Source organism: Rattus norvegicus, chromosome 2, assembly GCF_021556685.1.
Source record: "Rattus norvegicus strain SHRSP/BbbUtx chromosome 2, alternate assembly SHRSP_T2T, whole genome shotgun sequence".
NCBI lineage: Eukaryota > Metazoa > Chordata > Mammalia > Rodentia > Muridae > Rattus > Rattus norvegicus.
Window position 1 is genome coordinate 43,049,580 of NC_141535.1, and position 17,921 is coordinate 43,067,500.

General features: G+C 41.5%; 1 protein-coding gene across 13 annotated transcripts in view; it reads left to right on the forward strand.

The window, feature by feature from the left end:
* The window catches only part of Pde4d (phosphodiesterase 4D), a 1,511,604-nt gene that overhangs the window by 1,322,320 nt on the left and 171,363 nt on the right, over positions 1–17,921 (forward strand). For all 13 annotated transcript variants that reach the window (XM_087616181.1, XM_087616183.1, XM_087616180.1 and 10 more), the window contains 3 exon segments: positions 9,317–9,353; positions 14,569–14,642; positions 17,261–17,310. In XM_087616181.1, the coding sequence (XP_087472307.1) occupies positions 9,317–9,353; positions 14,569–14,642; positions 17,261–17,310 (161 nt within the window).

Sequence of the window (17,921 nt, forward strand, 5' to 3'; positions counted from 1 at the left end):
AACAAAGTGAAGACATTTCCCAAAATCTTAGAAGTTATAAGAAGAGAAATATTTGTCTTAAATCAGAGAGAAAGGTGCATTTTGACAAACTGTCTTACGAATGTCTTATTTCTGTGCATTTCTAACCCACACCCAGGAGAATTTGTCTAAGCCTTTAACATACAAATTTCTTTATTTTTTTTAATCTATTGATCGATTGATGTGTGTAACGCAGGCTGGCCTTGAATTTACAGCCGTCATCCTGCCTCAGCCTCCCCAGTGCTGCGATTACAGCAATGTAGCGCCCAATTCAGAGCGCAGTTTTCTTCATTTTGTAGGTTTGTATGAATGTGTGAGCATGCAAGTGAGTGTAAGGTATGGGCACATATATGTATAGACTCTATGTGCATGGGCAGAGACCAGGCTGCATCTGGTCCTACTCCATCACCCTACAGTATTGCCTTAGACAGTGTCTCTCCCTGCATCAGAAGCTAGACTTAGTTTACAGGCAGGCAACTACCTGTACCTAGCTTTATATAGATGTGAGTGCTGGGATCCAAATGTAGGCCCTCATTCTTGCACAGAAAATGGTCATATCCGCCGAGCCAACTCTCTTTTCTCTTCTGGATCTTCATATGCACACTATTTTAATGGTGGAAAAATGATAACCGAGAAGAACAGTCACGGAAGACTCCCTAGGTTACAGACAGGTAAAGGAAACAATGTGGTAATGAATTAACTTTGTAAGTGAAAATAAGATAAAAGCCGCGTGGCACTGGGCATTGAGCACATCTTTGAAAAAAAATTAAACACTTGATCGAATAATAACACTACTACCTCACTGTTTATGAAATGTAGCACCGACTTGTTTTTAAAATGTGGAGTAAAATCTGTTTACTAATGAGAATGATTATCTGACACCCACCCCCCCCCCATAAGCCATCAGATTCCTGCTAGAAAGCAAGCTAGGTTTGTCTTGGTTAAGGAAGAGCTGGCTCATTTATCAGCATCCGCTTTAAAAAAAAAAAAAAAAAGAAAAAAGAAAAAAAAAACAGGATCTCTGAGAGCAATATGCGAATTACCGGCTAACTAAAGATGGGAAAATATAAACACCATCTTCAAGGGAAAAAAGCCAACCCATTAGTCTAGATGGTGCTTTCATTAACTTGGCCCCACAGAGAAGAACCAGAGCCAAAACAATGGGTTTTTCCCACCCCCTTCAACTTGCAAAGAACCTTTGGTTTGAACAAGCTGCTGGCCTCCCTTTGTTCTCTAAGCCCTACTCCTTCTCCTCTAGGTGCTGAAGAGGTCAGAGGTGAAAATCCTGCTTCAGTGCATCAAGAAATGGAAACTTTCTGAAACGTTACTTTTTGGTGGCGGGTGGTCAGAAAGAGCTAAATGGTGGCAGGCTTGGAGAAGGAGAGGAGTTGGTTTTTCTAGAAGCCACCTAGCGTGCTGCACTTCTTAGCACTCTCTGAGGGAGGGAACATAAAACTGGCTGATACACTTGGAGGACACTTACTCTATTATTTGCTGAACAGTATAAACAGCAGCTACGCTATTCAGGGTGTCATTCTGAAGGCAACGCAGATCCATGAAAACAAGACGAAAAAAATTTTTTTCACTTTCGTTTTTATTTTTTTTAAAATCCTAGACAGGAAAGGAGGAGAGGCGGCGGATATTGATAAATACCTGCTCTGTTACATATCAGTCACTTGAAATATGTATTTTGCTTGTCAGTCCTGGCTTCTTTGCATACCTTTCTCAGTCTCTCACCATACTATTCTCTGTGCCATATAAGGAGAGACAGCTTCAGGTATATCCGTGGTTGTGTGATGTGTTCCTGAAGGTAGGCTTTGCTAGGGAGTGCCACTGAACCGTTCAGCTCCCTGCAGTAGGAAACATTTAGATACTCGATGCCGAGGGAACAAAGGCCTTGTTGCAAGTATAATTTTGCTCCTGAAAATCCAAGTCAAGGGAACAGACGCTCAACTTTGCTTGCAGAGTTCTGGGGTATCGAATGCTTTCGTCTGGGTTTAGTGAAGAGGCTTTTTCATTGATCTGTATCCCCTACTGCATTGTCTCTCAGACCCCGTATCAGCTTTCCCTTAGTCACCCGGAGACTTCCGGGATTTTCCCAACCTTGGGTCAAAATGGAGGTTTTGTCTCCAAATACACTGCAAAGGACTGGACTAAGCACACATCAGGCATCGAGACAACCCCTCCTTCGAAGCAGAGACTAAAAAGTAGAACAGAAGAATAACATGTTGACCCCCTGCAAACGCAAGAGGCAAGTGCAAGCGCAGGGGGTCATGTAGGTCAAGTCCCTCTCAGTCTGTGTTTGAGCCAGGAAGAGCAAGACTGCACGCACAGCTCCTTCCTGCTTGGTACTTGCAGGATTTCAGAATTCAGTATGATTACCAAAGCCCATGGTGTCTGTTTGCCTTGTGTTCTGTTTGTGTGTGGCACATTCACACAGAGACCTATTTCCACGACTGCAATCGTTTCCATTGGGAAGCATTATTCTAGAGACTCTGGTATTTACTTCTGAGGGGCTTATGATAGTCCAAATTTATATGAGGAACCAGGAAACAATACGGTCAAAACAACACTGGGGGGTTCTTGCTTGCTTGCTTGCTTGTTTTTTAAGCCTAGGTTCAAATTTAGCTACACAGCACATCTCCATGTTTTAGGATTTCAAGGTTCATTACAATGTCAAAAAGCATCAGAGAGACCAGAACTAGTCTCTGACTGCTTATTTTGCCATGGAAATGATATTAACAAAGCAATTCTGACTAAAATGTATAGTCAGTTGCATTAGATCTCATTACAGATGTCTGGGAATTGAACTCAGGATCTCTGGAAGAGCAGTCAGTGCTTTTAACCACTGAGTCATCTCTCCAGCCCACAGCCCGTCAGTTTAATTTTTAAAGACATGAGAATCTCTCTCTGTCTCTGTCTCTCTGTCTGTCTCTCTCAAACACACACACACACACACACACACACATACACACACACACACACACACACACACACACACACACACACACACAGGCATAAGCTCAGGGAAAAGATGAGTTAACCCAAGGAATATGAAACTTTTCAACCCTTCTCCACAGTCTATGTTTGCTGCTCCTTTGACAAGGACCAATGAACACACTCTGCCTGACAAACTCTAGGTCCCAGACTAGCTTCAGGAAACTAGTGATCTCTGCCATTTGCCAAGGGTGTAACCGTCTGAACTCAGGTTCTCAGGTCCTGGTTCCTTGTCTTGGAGTGAGAATATGAGAGTACTCATTCATGCAGAGAATTAGATCCTGTGTGTCCTTCACTTTGGCATAGTAGACTTAGAAAACGTCTTCTCTATTTGGTTAAGCCTTTCCTTTGAACCTAATAGGTTCATTCCACTGCAGGCAGACCTTTAAGGAGATGGCCCTCACCAGCTATAAATCTCCCACACAGACAAGCATTCTGGAGCAAACCCAAGAGAACAGGGCCAATGACGTTAAAAATAAACGGAAGGCCTGTCAAATAACATACACTGTGAAAGAAGGGCCTGTTCCTAGAACACAGAGTGAGGGCACTTGTGTAGCCTCTTTCCCTCTGGGTACTTAGCCCTTTGCCTCCTGTCGGGAACATCAAACTCAGCCTAGAACTCACAGCCCCCCGTGGCCAACTGTGACATCAGCACGCCTGGAAATTTTCCTCTGCTGCATCAGTCTTTATTAAGCAAAATAGTGTGATGTGCTTTGTGTTCTTCTCCACAAACATTTCCTAAGCTCCTTTGAAGCTTGAAACTTCTGTTCGGAAATGTGAGAGTGGGTTATTTCTGCACTGCCCCAGAGCTTTTTCAGTATCGCGTATTTTCCTCATCGAAGCCAAAATTTCAACCTCTACAACACACATTCAGTATTAGACCACAGAATGTTTGCTTATATTGTCTAATGAAGTCTCAGTTTTATGTCTTGTCATCCATGTAGATTATTTTTTTAAAAAGATTTACTTAATGAGTATGTGGTTGTTATCTTCAGACCCATTGGAAGAGGGCATCAGATCCCATTACATATGGTTGTGAGCCACCATGTGGTTGCTGGGAATTGAACTCAGGACCTCTGGAAGAGCAGTCAGTGCCCTTAACCGCTGAGCCATCTCTCCAGCCTTCAATGCATTTGTTAATAAGGATCTGAGGCACACCTGAGGATTTATATTTTGGAGTTTATGTGTTTACCTATTGATTTCTGAGGTGTGGGGTGTGTGTGTATGTATGTGTATATCTATGTATGTGTATGTAAATGTATGCATGTTCATGTATGTGCAGGTCCATGTATGTGGACATGAAGGAAACATATGTGGAGACCTGAGAACAACCTTAGGTATCCTTCCTTAAGCATCATCCACATTTTATTTGAAGACAGGATTCTTCCCTGGTCTGGAGCCCAGCAAATACAGTAGGCTGGGTGGCCAGTAAGCTCTAGGAATCCATCTTCCCAATGCTGTGATTACAGGAATGCACCACCACGCCTGGATTTTTTTTTTAAAATGTGGATTCTAGGAATCAAATTTAAGCCCTCAGCTTTGTGAGGCTAGCTTTGCTGGTTGATCCATCTCCCTCGCTGTATTTATTGTTTCTGAGACTGGGTCTCATGTCACCCAGACTGGCTGTGAGTACTGTACAGTGAACTCCTGATCCCCACCACATCCCCCATCCCCGCCTCCACTTTCCAAGTGCTAGGATTACAGACACATGTTTGGTTTGGTTGTGTTGATTCAAAGATCAGGCACGTAATTTGTTCTTAACTGTATTTTTTCAGGCTGCAAATGAGAAGTTGTCTGTGTTTAAGATGGGCAACGATAGTTTTAACAGGAGTCTAAACTGTGTAAACATTCCACTGAGTTCATTAATGTGTCTATCACATTATCTAGATACTGCTTTTGTGATGAGGAAATCTAAAATCACCTTGTCAGCCATTTTCAAGTGTTCTGTGCATTGTTCCTTGTTATAGGCAGCAATCTGTGCTGTAAATTTCATGAACTTATTCCCCATAAGGTTTTATCTTAGATTTTTTAAATATTTTTTTTAAATTTATTTGAGTACACTGTATCTGTCTTCAGACACCAGACACCAGAAGAGGGCTTCGGATCCCATTACAGATGGTTGTGAGCCACCTTGTGGTTGCTGGGAATTGAACTCAGAACCTCTGGAAGAACAGTCAGTGCTCTTAACCACTGAGCCATCTCTCCAGCTCCTCCCCAACCCCGTAAGACCTTTTAACCCCAACCCCATTTCCTGGCCTCTGTAACCAACCCCTCACACTCTCTTCCTATAAGTTCAGGGTTTCGTTTTGTTTATTTTAGAGTCCACATGCGTGTGACACCGTGCAGTATAACACTAACCATAGCCTATCTCAGATCCATATCTCTTACAACAAATGATTTCCTCTTTAAAACCTGAGTAGTTTTCTGTGAGGTAGGCATACTGTGTATTTCCACCTCAGGATGGACGCTTAAGATAAGTGTGTATTGTGGGTTTTGTGATATCTCTGTGACACACTGTTTCCATCTTTTTTCCTCTCTGTACACCCAGAAATGGATGATGGATGTTTAGGGGCAGTACTTTAAATTTTGGATGAACCCTATACTCTTCGCTCTGAGACCGTACCCACCTCTAATCCCAGGGACAGTGCACAAAATTCCTCGTACCTCTCCTTCATTGTCAGTTTTGATCTTTCCTCGAGACATCTTTCACCTTCCGCCTTTTTATCACTTCTGCCCATTGCACTGCCTCTGACATGGGAACGAGTGAACTTTTGCCTTGAAAATGAAATGAAATCAGCTAAGTAAGATGTGAGAGCTGCTATCTTGGCTTAAATTTGCATTTCTCCAGTGATGAGTGCTAATAGGCACCTCCCCAAGCCCCTATTGGTCCATGGTGCATTTTAGTTGACAAGTGCCCCAGCTTCTTTATAATGTAGTTATTTGAATTCTTGTGACTGTGTTGTTTATTAGTTATTAAACAGTTAACAAGAAGTAAAGTTTAAATTATAGAATACCAAGTATTTTCTGAAGTTACAACATTTTCTGAAGTTAGATGATAAAAAAATATGAATATATAGATATCAAGGAGGGGAGTGTTGGGGTAGAACCCAGGGCCTCACACACGCTAAATAATTGCAGAATGATTGAGCTGTATCATCAGCCCTTACACGGTATTCATTAATTATATAAAGTCATATGTAACGTTTACAGGGTTAGTGTCTCATAAAAAGTTTCCCTGTGGAGTAGATAAATAGGTCAACTTTCCAAATGTTCCATGATAGATGGGATTTTGCCCCCCAAGTCACTTTTACTTTTTGAAACTTAGCAGAAAAATGAGTGTTTAGAATAAGAAAAGAAGAGCTTAAAAATTCTCTTTACAATATATATTATGATATACTTATAGGTATCAATACATAAGTATCTATCATATGCCATCCTCAGAGCTCCTGTGCCCAGTTTGTAAGCATGTTAGTTAACTGTTGTCCAGAACTCTATTTCTAGATCAAAAAGTAAATGATTTGTTTTTACTAATTTCTCTGTTACTTAGTTTAAGATTATGGGGTGTAAAAGTCATCAGGAAGGCTGAGATGGATTGAAGTCGGTGCTGGGTTAGCATTTAGTTGTTTGCATTTTGCTGTTTAATTTTATTTTATTGCTCTGTATTAATGTCTGATTATCAGCTTAATGATATTTGCATGAACTGAGAGCTATACCACGGCGTCAGTGCTGTTTTCTGGTGTGTTTTCGGCATCAGTAAGTGCATGGTAGATGGAGAATCACATATGGGTAAGGACAGAACCTCAAATTCATAGGACTTGAATTTGAATTCTCTTCAAATTTCTTTACAGACATAGGCTTTTGTGTGTTTCTTGGGACTCCCTTTCCTCAACCAAAATAGATAGTAGCTAGGAGATACTCACTCTGAAATTCTTTGCACAGTAAGTCACTTAACAAATATTAATTATTGCTGTATATTGATGGTGATTGTTCACAATTATTATCATGATTTAATAGCATATTCTATTTACAAAAGTATTTTAGTGAAATGTGTGGGGTATTTTTTATTTATTTGTGTGTGTATGTGTGCGGTTGTGTTTGTGGTTGCGTGTGTGTGTGTGGTGTGTGGTGTGTGGTGTGGTGTGTGTATGTATTTGGTACTAGAGATTGAACACTAGACTTCATGTAAACTATTGAAATATATGTCAGACCTTTACATACATTTGTTTTTGAGGCAAGATCTTGCTAAGTTAGCCAGGCTGTCCTTTGAACTCACTCTGTACTGCAACTAGGCACTGAGTTTTTGTCCTTCTGCCTCAGTTTCCTGAGTAGCAGGGATTGTAGACATGCACCATCAGGATTGACTTTAAGAAAGAACAGGTATCTGGGCTTGGTGAAGCATGGTTTTATCCCAGCATCCAGTAGGCAGAGGCAAGTGGATCTCTGTGAGTTCAAAGCTAGCCTAAGCTACATAGCAAATGCTAGCCCAGTCAGCATGGCATGCTGTGGTTTATAAGAAAAGAAAAATAGGAAGAAAAGAAGGAGGGAAGCAGGGAGGGGAGGAAGGAAGGAAAATGAAAGTTAAAGAAACATCATAATGGTCTCAGTCACAGAAACTAACAAGGGCCATTGTCTCTTGATTCCCAGTCTTGAGACAGTTACTGAAGGAACCGTATTTGCAGGAGCTGACTGTAGCTGAACGTAGTCTTTTAGATGACCCTTCTCAGAGCTTAAATGGTATATACAAGAAGGTTTGCTTTTGAGTCCCTTGGTCTCTTGTTGACATCTCAGGCTCTTTAGTTCAGAAATAGTGAGAGTGAAAAACAGCATGGTAAGGACCACAGAGGTGAGGGTAAGATGGACAGGTGTGGAGGATGAGGTGCACTGAGCCTGTCCTGTAGATCCCCCGTAGAACTGGCCCAGGAGCCAGCCAGTCCTTCTCTTGCAAGGTGACCCTGAGACTTTCTGTGGCCACAGGCATGGCTTCACTCGGGTGACCAGGGTAGGGGAACAGACATGGGGCACCTCCTTCCACATCAGAAGTCTCAAGACTACTGTGACACTGACATCCACACTGACCTGCAGTGTCCATTCTGGAAGTTTCCACATGCGTTTCTTCCTGTAATTATTCCCTCGGTTATTATCTGGCGGCTGCAAAGGTGGTCATCATCGTTAGTCCACTGTGTCATCACTCTGCTCCTTGGACCACAAGCCTTATTGGGGCCAGTTTGGGGACTTGGATCCTTTTCACTTGCTCAGGAATAAGCTGACAGTTCAAATGAACTGCCCTCAGTAGGGGTTCTGTCAAGGAAATGTACATGTGAAATAACCACTTTCACTTAATTAAAAAATAAAATCGTTTCTGAAGTGAGTGTGGTGGCGCTCAGTAGAAACCACAGCACTAACAGGCCCAATGTGGGAATGGGAACATTGCAGATTCAATGTCAGCCTGGTATGCAAGCAAGCTCTTATCTTTCAAGTAAAATGAAATGATCGAAATAAATAAAATGGGTTGCGGCTGGCTAGATGAAGAAATAACCATTAAGATTTAAGACATCCTTTTTTTCAACTTAACGATGCTGGGAAAAATGCTGCAAAGAGTCCCAGGTCCCAGCCTTTCCCACTTTCTTCCAAGAAGAATGCTGCACGACTTCTTGCATTTCCCTGCTTCTCCAAGACATGTCGCACTGACACCTTGCTCTTGTATCCCTCGGCTACTGGAGCTGACGTTACCCTAGCAACAGCACCGACAGGGTAACATTCCCCTGTAAGTACAGTGGCTGGAACACGAGCCAGTTGAAAAGTTTCGTAGGGTTTTTTATTAGTGGATGATGCACTCCTATGTTATGTAGGACTCCTGGCCTATCCAAGGCTTACACATGACCGTACAGATCACTTGATGCTAATCACCTACACACGTTAGATGGCCCAGGGGACTCTCACAGAAGCCAGTTCTGTCGCTGGTTCTTTGCACAGCATTCCTGGCTAACATCTAGAAGAAGGTGCAGTCCCAGAACTGAGAACCCTTTTCTACTTATAGCATCCTTTGTGCCTAAAAGGCAACGTTGACACTGGTTGGTAACCGAGGAGACCCTCTTTTGTCCAAGGGAGACGGACAATGGTTAACATCCCAGAAGACATGTTTTCAACCCAGAGGCTGGGAAGGACGTAGGCTGAAGATAAAGATGGAGTTGCTGGAATTCCCAGTGGGGTTTCCTGCAGTGGAATGTGCCATTTAGTATTGATCAAAAGTGGTCAGAGAACTATTGGAGACTCCTAACACTGCCTCTGCTTTGTTTTTCAGACATGGAGATGACTTGATTGTGACTCCATTTGCTCAGGTAAGCAGACCTTGAAGTGTGTAGGCTTCTCAAGGACTTACACATTTGATGTGGAGGTTCTATTCCGATTCTCACTGTGACTTTATTACACACACCTGTGTAGATGCAACTTGTTCGGCTCGTGCAAGTAATTAAAAGGCAGTGCTCAGAGAATGTAACCTTAGCCCTACAGATGTGCTTTGTGTAAGGCTGTTAGACCCGAGGTGTGTCTGAACTTCAAATAACAAGGTATCTAAGGGACATAGTACTCAGCGGGTCCCTCTTTTCCTAAACTGGAATTAGCACCAGAAGGAGACTGTATCATGGATTAAATTACGTCTAGTATAATTAGTACATGATCTGTGTTTGAAATTCAATAATCCCGTTCAACCTGATACTTTATTTACTCCTTTTTTACGTGGGTTATTTGCACAAAGATTTAACTGAGCCACACATTTCTGTCCTTCCTGCATAAGAGAAGAAAATATTTCAACTCCGTGGCATAGATGTGAGACGATAAAATGACCTAAAGTGTTTTTGGAATGTGTACAGAATGCTTAAGGACCAAATGTTTTGTTGAGTGAAATGGGACCTTAAACAAATTGGGTAGGTCTACTTACCAGAACAGAGCCTACAGATCTGTTACTCTAATGTCCAAATCATAACCGGATTTAGGTACTAGCTAACATCCAAACTCTTTTTTACTCTTAAGTTTTGAACTTCTGAAGCTTTATAAAATCTCTGAGATACCCTAGTCCACAGAAAAGGGTGCCGGCTTCAATTGGTTTGTACATTTGATCTTAGGATGAGTGTGCTCTGTGCTCAAATCTTTCAGTGTGTTTTCTTAGGCATGCAGGAATCTCCCCGTCACTGTCCCCTATGTCCACTGTTCATCACTTCCCTTTGAACGTAGCAATTAATCAAAGTCCTTAGGGCTGACGGACAGAAACAAGTTAAAGCTTTCCTGGGAAGCTGGCTCTGCAGCTGGCCGCTTGTTTTCCACGGTCCCACTGGTTTTGACTGCCTTCTAAAACCTAAACCTGGTTAACCGTGTTTCTGATAACAAGCATTCAAACCCTAGAGACCAACATCCTTGTCCCCTTTAGATGCAGGGCGTATGGCTGCTCTGAAAACAGGAACAACTGTGCTATCTTGCTTGTAGCAAACAAGCCATGACACGTAGAGAGTTTCACGAGGGAAATACAGTGGCTATTGTTAACACAATAGAGAATTAGTGTTCCATTAGGAGTAGCTCATTAACAATATATTTTTAAGCTCCTGCATATCCCTTCCTGCTCCTCCTCATAGCAGTGGTCTTGTGGCCAAGTTAACTGACTCCATGGGGCAATGGGGAAATTCATTGTCTTCTTTCATTTGCTTTGGTTCCACTTTTATAAAACAAACAAACAAGCAAACAAACAAAACAAAAGAACAACCAAAACAACTTTTGTATCATCAGGAAGAATTACGGCTAGCAACCTTTTGTATAGCTCCATTCTTGCTAGGCTTAGTCCTTATGAAATTACTCAGAACATTCTGACATAAACAATCACTTCATGTGTTTTAATAAAAGTATAACTTGAGAGGAGGTTTGATCTTTAACAGAGGAAACTTTTTTTCCTGTAAATAATTCTCCACCATTTTTTTTCCTGAATTGACTCTGAAGAGTCTTTGACCTCACAAGGACGCACCTTCTCCTCCCTGTCCTGTATTTCACAGTCTGTGTTTTACTGCCCCCCAGTGGCATATGCTGTGCATGGTCTGAAAAAAAAATGATCCTAGAAAAACACTTTATTCATTCGCTTTAGCTGTTTAATGAAGTCAGCATTTTTTTTTCTGCCAACATCAGTGAATCCTATCTGCTAAGAAATGTTTGAAAGGATCTCCAAGAACCTGAGAATTGTGTGTATGGCTGTTCCCACGCTGTGACCTAGTCCATGAACAATATTTCCCTGTAGTGTTAGCACTGCTCATTGTTAAGATTTAGAATTTTTTATCATTCCTTTGTTCGTTTGTCACTTTGGGCAATTATACATTTACCAGAAGTGGCAAAAGAGAAAGCAATGACTTTAATTTTTAAGCCTAAGTCACCTAGAAGAAACTGTAGGGACCCTGTGATAATAAGCTTTAAAGAGGCCAGAGAGCTCTAGCCTTTCAGACACGGCAGAGCCTGGTGCTGAGTCTATGGCAGAGGCTGCCCTGGGACACAAGTGAATCTAAGAACTTGACCCTTCACCCAGGAGCTCTGGTAAACCCTTTCCCCCCTTTTCACATCCTCTCTCAGGACTTGCTTCCCTCCCGTGTCCTGAGGGACAAGAGTGATTAAGAGAAGAGTTTAATGACATTTCTACGGAGAACGTCAGAGTTAGTCCCCCAGGCCCAGGGCAACATCATATGTGACAGAGTCATCTGGGAAACTTCTATTTACGTTTCTGCCAGCATCACTTAAGTTACAGAGTGGAAGATATTGTTAACGCTTAAATAGAAAGCCGTCTTTGTCCCGACACAAATCAAAACAATGTTCTAGTATTCACATCCTTGTGTCCTCAGTGTCATTTACTACAACAAAGTTTACAATTGCATATGCAAAAATAGAGGCTAAAAGTCAGCAGGCCAAAGGCAGGCAGCCAGAGCCTGACAGAGATTGCTTCCCTCGGTTTCATTTTGAAATGTGTCATACTATATATGTAGTAAATATGTAAAGCAGAAAAAATAGTAAAATGAAGTTAAGAAACGGAATAATGTCAATGCTTCAACTACTGCTTAAATGTTCCTCCCCCAATCCATTCACCTGTCTGTCAACCGAAATAGCAATCATTTGATTTTATCTGGATTATGGAGCCCAGTACAATTTACTTGACAACGTTTTTGTTGTTGTTGTTGTTTAAATTCTTCAACATCCAAAAGATAGGAAATATTTAAAATAAATGCATAAAATATACATACAAGACCCCTAAAAGTTCAGTTTAATACCTTACTAGTATAACAAAAGTTTAAACCAGACATATAGGTCAGGTATGGTAGTAAGCACCTTTAACCCCAGCAATCCAGAGGTAGGTCAGGCAGATCTCTGAATTGGAGGCCAGTAAGGTCTATACAGTGAGTGCTAAACTAGCCAGGGCTATACGTTGAGTCCCATCTCAAAGCCAAACAAACCTCTCTACAGAAAAGATTTCATTCATAAATTGATGTTTTCCTGAATGTGCAGATTTTTTTCATGTGATTATCAACTTATGAATTACCTGTAAAACTTTTCCTACAGGAATGAAATACTAAATTACTACTTCTACTACCCAATGGCCAAATGCTGTTGGGTAAACACAAAAGTATTTTGTACTAAAGATCTCAAAATTCTGAGGGTAAAATATTCATCTAGAATAGGGAGTCGCCAGCTGATGCAACAATTGCACTTAAATACTTTGCTAACATGTTTGCTGCTCACATCTTAGAACACAAATTAAGCTGTCGTGATTTCATGAGTGGATCATTAATCTTTTTATTTCTGCATCATTCAGAATTTCATGCCTCATGAAAGACACTATGGTCTGACGTCAGCAGCTAGCTATTTGGATACTCCGTCACAGGCGGTGTAACCTTTCAGAGTTGTGTGTGATAATGAGCCAGTGACTTCCTAGGAGTCACCACGGCTCCTTCAGGGGGACCGCTGAAGGTCACCACTGCTGCAGAGCATAAACAACTCCCTTTGACTTGCACAAGTTCCCATCAGCTCCCAAAAAAACAAACGCCTGAGACACAGAGTGGCTTCCGTCTGGACCACTGTCCGATGAAGAAACTCGGGGCACAGCTCTCAAACCCCCTAGGTCAATTAGAACATTGAGGGTTCTGTGTATTGCTGCTGATAAGTGTCAAGCGAACTTCCCATGGCCCAGACAATGAAATGGAAGTTTCCATAATAAACACACAGTCACCACATACTTTTTACTTAAGCAATTTTGTTGCTGTTAACCTGTAGTTTCTGTTAACGGTCTCAACAAGCCTAATGGGTAGACAGCACTCTCTTTTACACACAAGGAAACGGAGGTAGAGAAGGTGCCATACCAAGGGTGTATATTTAACATGTGACTTATACCAGGATATATGAAGTATGTATTATGCATTATGTATTATGCGTTAAGTCTTAACAGGCACCGGGGTCTTATTGACACATGTAATCTTACTATAGAGAGCAGAGCACACGAGGGTCAGCAGGCTCTTGAACCATCTCCCCATGCCTTACTTTCATTCCTTAGCCATCTCTTACCTGTGATTTGAGTTAGAATAAAGAAGGGGCTTTTCAGAGGTGGGGAACATCTACTTCCTTGCATATCCACATACATGCAGATATATTGCATCCATGTATTCGTTTCTTCAATACCATTTTATTGAACACTTTCTTCATGCTGGACAGTGTACAGAATAGTACCCTTTGTACACAGCACTAGTGTATCCTGTGATCAGCACCCCTTCTGGGGACTTCTTATATTCCACAATGTGTACAGTCTCCCCAGAGGCCAAGAATATCTGTGGACTAACTAGCTACCACAGCCCTGTCCGAAGATGGAAAGCCAGCTGAAGGTTTACTTAGCCTGATAACCTGAGATTGTGGGAATCTTGTTTTGTTTTTTAAGATTTTTATTTATTTTATATATATGAGTACACTGTTGCTGTCTTCAGACACACACCAGAAGAGGGCACAGATCCCATTACAGATGGTTGTGAGACACCATGTGGTTGCTGGGAATTGAACTCAGGACCTCTGGAAGAGCAGTCAGTGCTCTTAACCACTGAGCCATCTCTCCAGCCCAATCATGGGAATCTTGATGAACTTTCTAAGGGATTTGGAGACTAGTTTTTTTTGTTTTTTTTTTCCTAAATCACTAAACTGAGACTTTCATGGTACTTTGTATTGTAGTATTTCATCATTGCATGAAATGCAACCATGTTTTGCATGCATGTTGCTGAGGACACTGTATTGAAAACTAAAGGATTGGGAAAACAATACTGCTACTGTTGCCAGAAACAATATGAGAGGGGTTTCTACAAAATGCTGGAGTTTAACCTCCTTGGATTTCATAACCAGGATTAAAAATTTGACTGAGTTCTGGAAGATTCTGTAATGGTATATGAAACTGAGTTGCAAGCACCATGGTTTTTTTTTAATTTAGAAAACATGTTCAGTTGCACTCTAACTGGTCTCAGTTCAAGAACGCTAAGCAATTCTCTTTTTTTGTCACAGGTCTTGGCCAGCCTTCGAACTGTAAGAAACAACTTTGCTGCATTAACTAATTTGCAAGATCGCGCACCCAGCAAGTAAGCTCCCCTCCCCTTCCTTTTGCTGACCCTTTAGTGCCTTCTCTGCTTGCACTGAACACATCAGACACCTCTGAATCACCTCCCTTGTCCGGCTGTATGCCCTACAACATACATTGTCTACTTCCTCTTCCATAATGACTTTGCAGTGACACTTGACGTTTGAAATACAGAAGTGTAAAGAGCGAATGCAGTGATGCCCTCTGTAGAACCACTCAGGAGGACCATTCCTCGTCAGTTTCACTCGCAGCACCATCTCTGGTTCATCTTGCTTTGAGAACTGTCCATGGCTTGTACTTTGTCCACACCTGTATTTCCAGTTCCCTTCCTAACACCACATCACCACCCTAGATGCTGCAACTAGTCAAGAGGTCTGCAGGCATTTGCACCCCAAGGGTGTGCTTTGAGGAATCCATTCCTTGCCAGTGGCAATTTCTGTAGAGCCTGACCAGCTGCACCATGCTGTACAGATCCCAGCAGCTTCTTGGGCTTTGGAAGAAGTAAACTTTCTTTAAGTCCCCTGCAGATAGTGTCACCTAGGTAGCAGCATTTAAATTGGAGACATTTGATCTGACAGGTGTGAGAGCATCACACTGACCTGATGTGTCTCTAAAGAGATGCCCATTCTATCCCAAGCTACTTCATAACTATAACTTTGCTACTGTTAGGAATTATAAAAATTATCTTTGAAGAAAGAGGGTTGCCAAAGGGGTCGTGGCTCACAGGTTGAGAATTGCTGCTCTAAAAAGGTCAGCATTTGTTTGATGTGCACTTCTAGCACCTCTGGAACATGTACACGTTTATCATCCCGTTTTGAGGAGGGTGTGTGCTTTTTTATTTTCTTTGGAAAAGGTTTTGAGGGAGAATTTGTCCTAAGCTTGACCCCAGATGGGTAGACTGAGCTACTGACATTTTTAAAACCCACTGTTAATTTCTATCACCTCACTGTCTTGCCATATATATATATACATGTATATATGTATATGTATATATATATATGTGTGTGTATGTGTATGTATATATGTATATATACATATATATGTATACATATATATATGTATGTATGTATTCCCAGAAGTGATGATGATTGGCTTATTCTTCACTAAATGATATGCCAACACCCTCATGGATCTGATGGTTGATATTTATGTATTATTGTTAATCTTTGGGTGTCAAGTTCTTACCTGTGAGACAACAGAGCTGATTCTAGGAAAAGATAAATCATGTCAAGACAATGATTTCATTCCCTACAGCTATATAAAAGCATAGTCTTCATTTGCTCATACCATGCCAAGGGACTACTTCCCAAATTCTTGCAGAACAAGGACTGAAAATTCTTATCAATACATAAGTTGCTTGAATAAACTCTAGACTACAGCAATGCCAGCCTAAATGTGCTCTGTCACGTATGCATAATAAACCTTTAGCAAGGTCACAATCATGCTACCTAGACTGGAGCAGCCATTTAAAACAATAAACTCCTGTTTAATGAAACATTTATTAAGTTCACATTTATTCAGATGTAAATCTTGGTACATTTTCAAACACATAAAAAAGTCAAATTTAAAACACACAACAATAAACTTAAGCACAGTGGAAGCTGAGTGGAGCCTGTCAAAGCTGACACAGCTTTAGGACGGCTTTCCCCAGGTGTCCTGCAACTCTGTTGGGAGACACATCCTTTCAGCAGGATGAACGTAAAGGGCTAGCTGCAATCTGCACATATGTGTGACTGTCTAGATCTCTCTCTCTCTCTCTCTCTCTCTAAAAGTTCTATTTCCAAGTAGTTTAATGGATGTCTTATAAATGATTTTTTTTTTCTTTTCAACTTAATTTAGTTGCACTTAATGAATATTATACGCATTGTGCTGGCTTCAATAGGGAATGCAGGTTAGTGGTACAGCAGGCATTTTCCTAAGGGCGTTTTACAATCATCTTGTGGGAGCTATCAAACAACTGAATAGCAGTGAAGAATACCAAACGGAACCTCTTCAAGTACAATGGCTTTATAGGACACTACAATTTCTAAGGCATCTGTTTAGGCAAGCTATTAATAGACTCCTCTGACAAATGTGCCAGACACGCTTCTCAATGAACAAAGCAGAAAGGAAAAACATTTACATTCGGTCTCTGTTTACACCGTAGTTTAGAAGGAATCATTCACTCCTGGCAATGTACAAGAAATCACGAGACTGTATGCCAGAAATAAGTTTCTAATACCGAGCCAGGGAAAGCTATTGTAAATTGAGCAAAATTTCACACTCTTGTTTTGCATACCCTAACTTAGTTAAACCCAGCCAGACAATAAGAATGTCCTCTCAAGGCACATGCCTATGAAGTTTCTGTCTGTTTAATTCAGTGTCCTTCGCTTTCCCAATGTCCAACCGTGAGATTCAAGTTGCTTTTTTTCCTTTCTTTCTCCCCCTTTTCCATCTGTAATCCGAGCTACAGTGAGGGAGCATCTAAGAACCTTACTGGCTAGTCTGAATGAAGTCATTAGGGTCATGCTGCAGCTTTAAAATAATTCTTCAGACTAGAATGGCTTACTCAAAACAACTTAGGAAACCGAGGTCAAAAGCACCACACATTTACTACTTTGTGTTTTCTTTCTTTGCCAGAAGATCACCCATGTGCAACCAACCATCCATCAACAAAGCCACCATCACAGGTAAGAGGGCTGTGGGAGCTTCTTTGTCTCCTGTCAGTTTACCGAGCCCTGTGCCCTGTTCTTGGCACTCAGGCTGTGCTAGGTTTCTAAAGCTTTGAAGAACTAAAGTTCTCCACTTCTGTTTCTTCGTTGGCGTTGGTCTCACACAGTGGCTCTCAACCCTCCTAACGATGCGACCCTTTAATACAGTCCCTCGTGTTGTAGTGACCCCAACCATAACATTATTTTCATTGCTGCTTCATAACTAAGTTTTGCTACTGGTGTTTTCTGGTGATCTAAGGTGACCATCTGAAAGGGCCATTCCATCTTCAAAGGGGTCTCCACCCACAGGTCGAGAAGTGCTGTCTCTAGTGATTTGTGTTTCTGCCATTCTTGGGAAATAATTTCTGGTGTGCCATGTTTTTACGGAGGTGACTTTGCGCTTGGGCTTGGTTTAGCATCATTGTAGACACTCGTATCCAGAGAGGTTGACTACTCACACAATGTTATCTTTGTTGTGTTACCCTCCTCCGAATTGTCTGAGTGCAACATTAATTAAAGGGGAATGCATACCCATACTGGCACTGCTTACAACACTCATAGGTGGAGGATTAAGAGAGAAGGATTGCAAG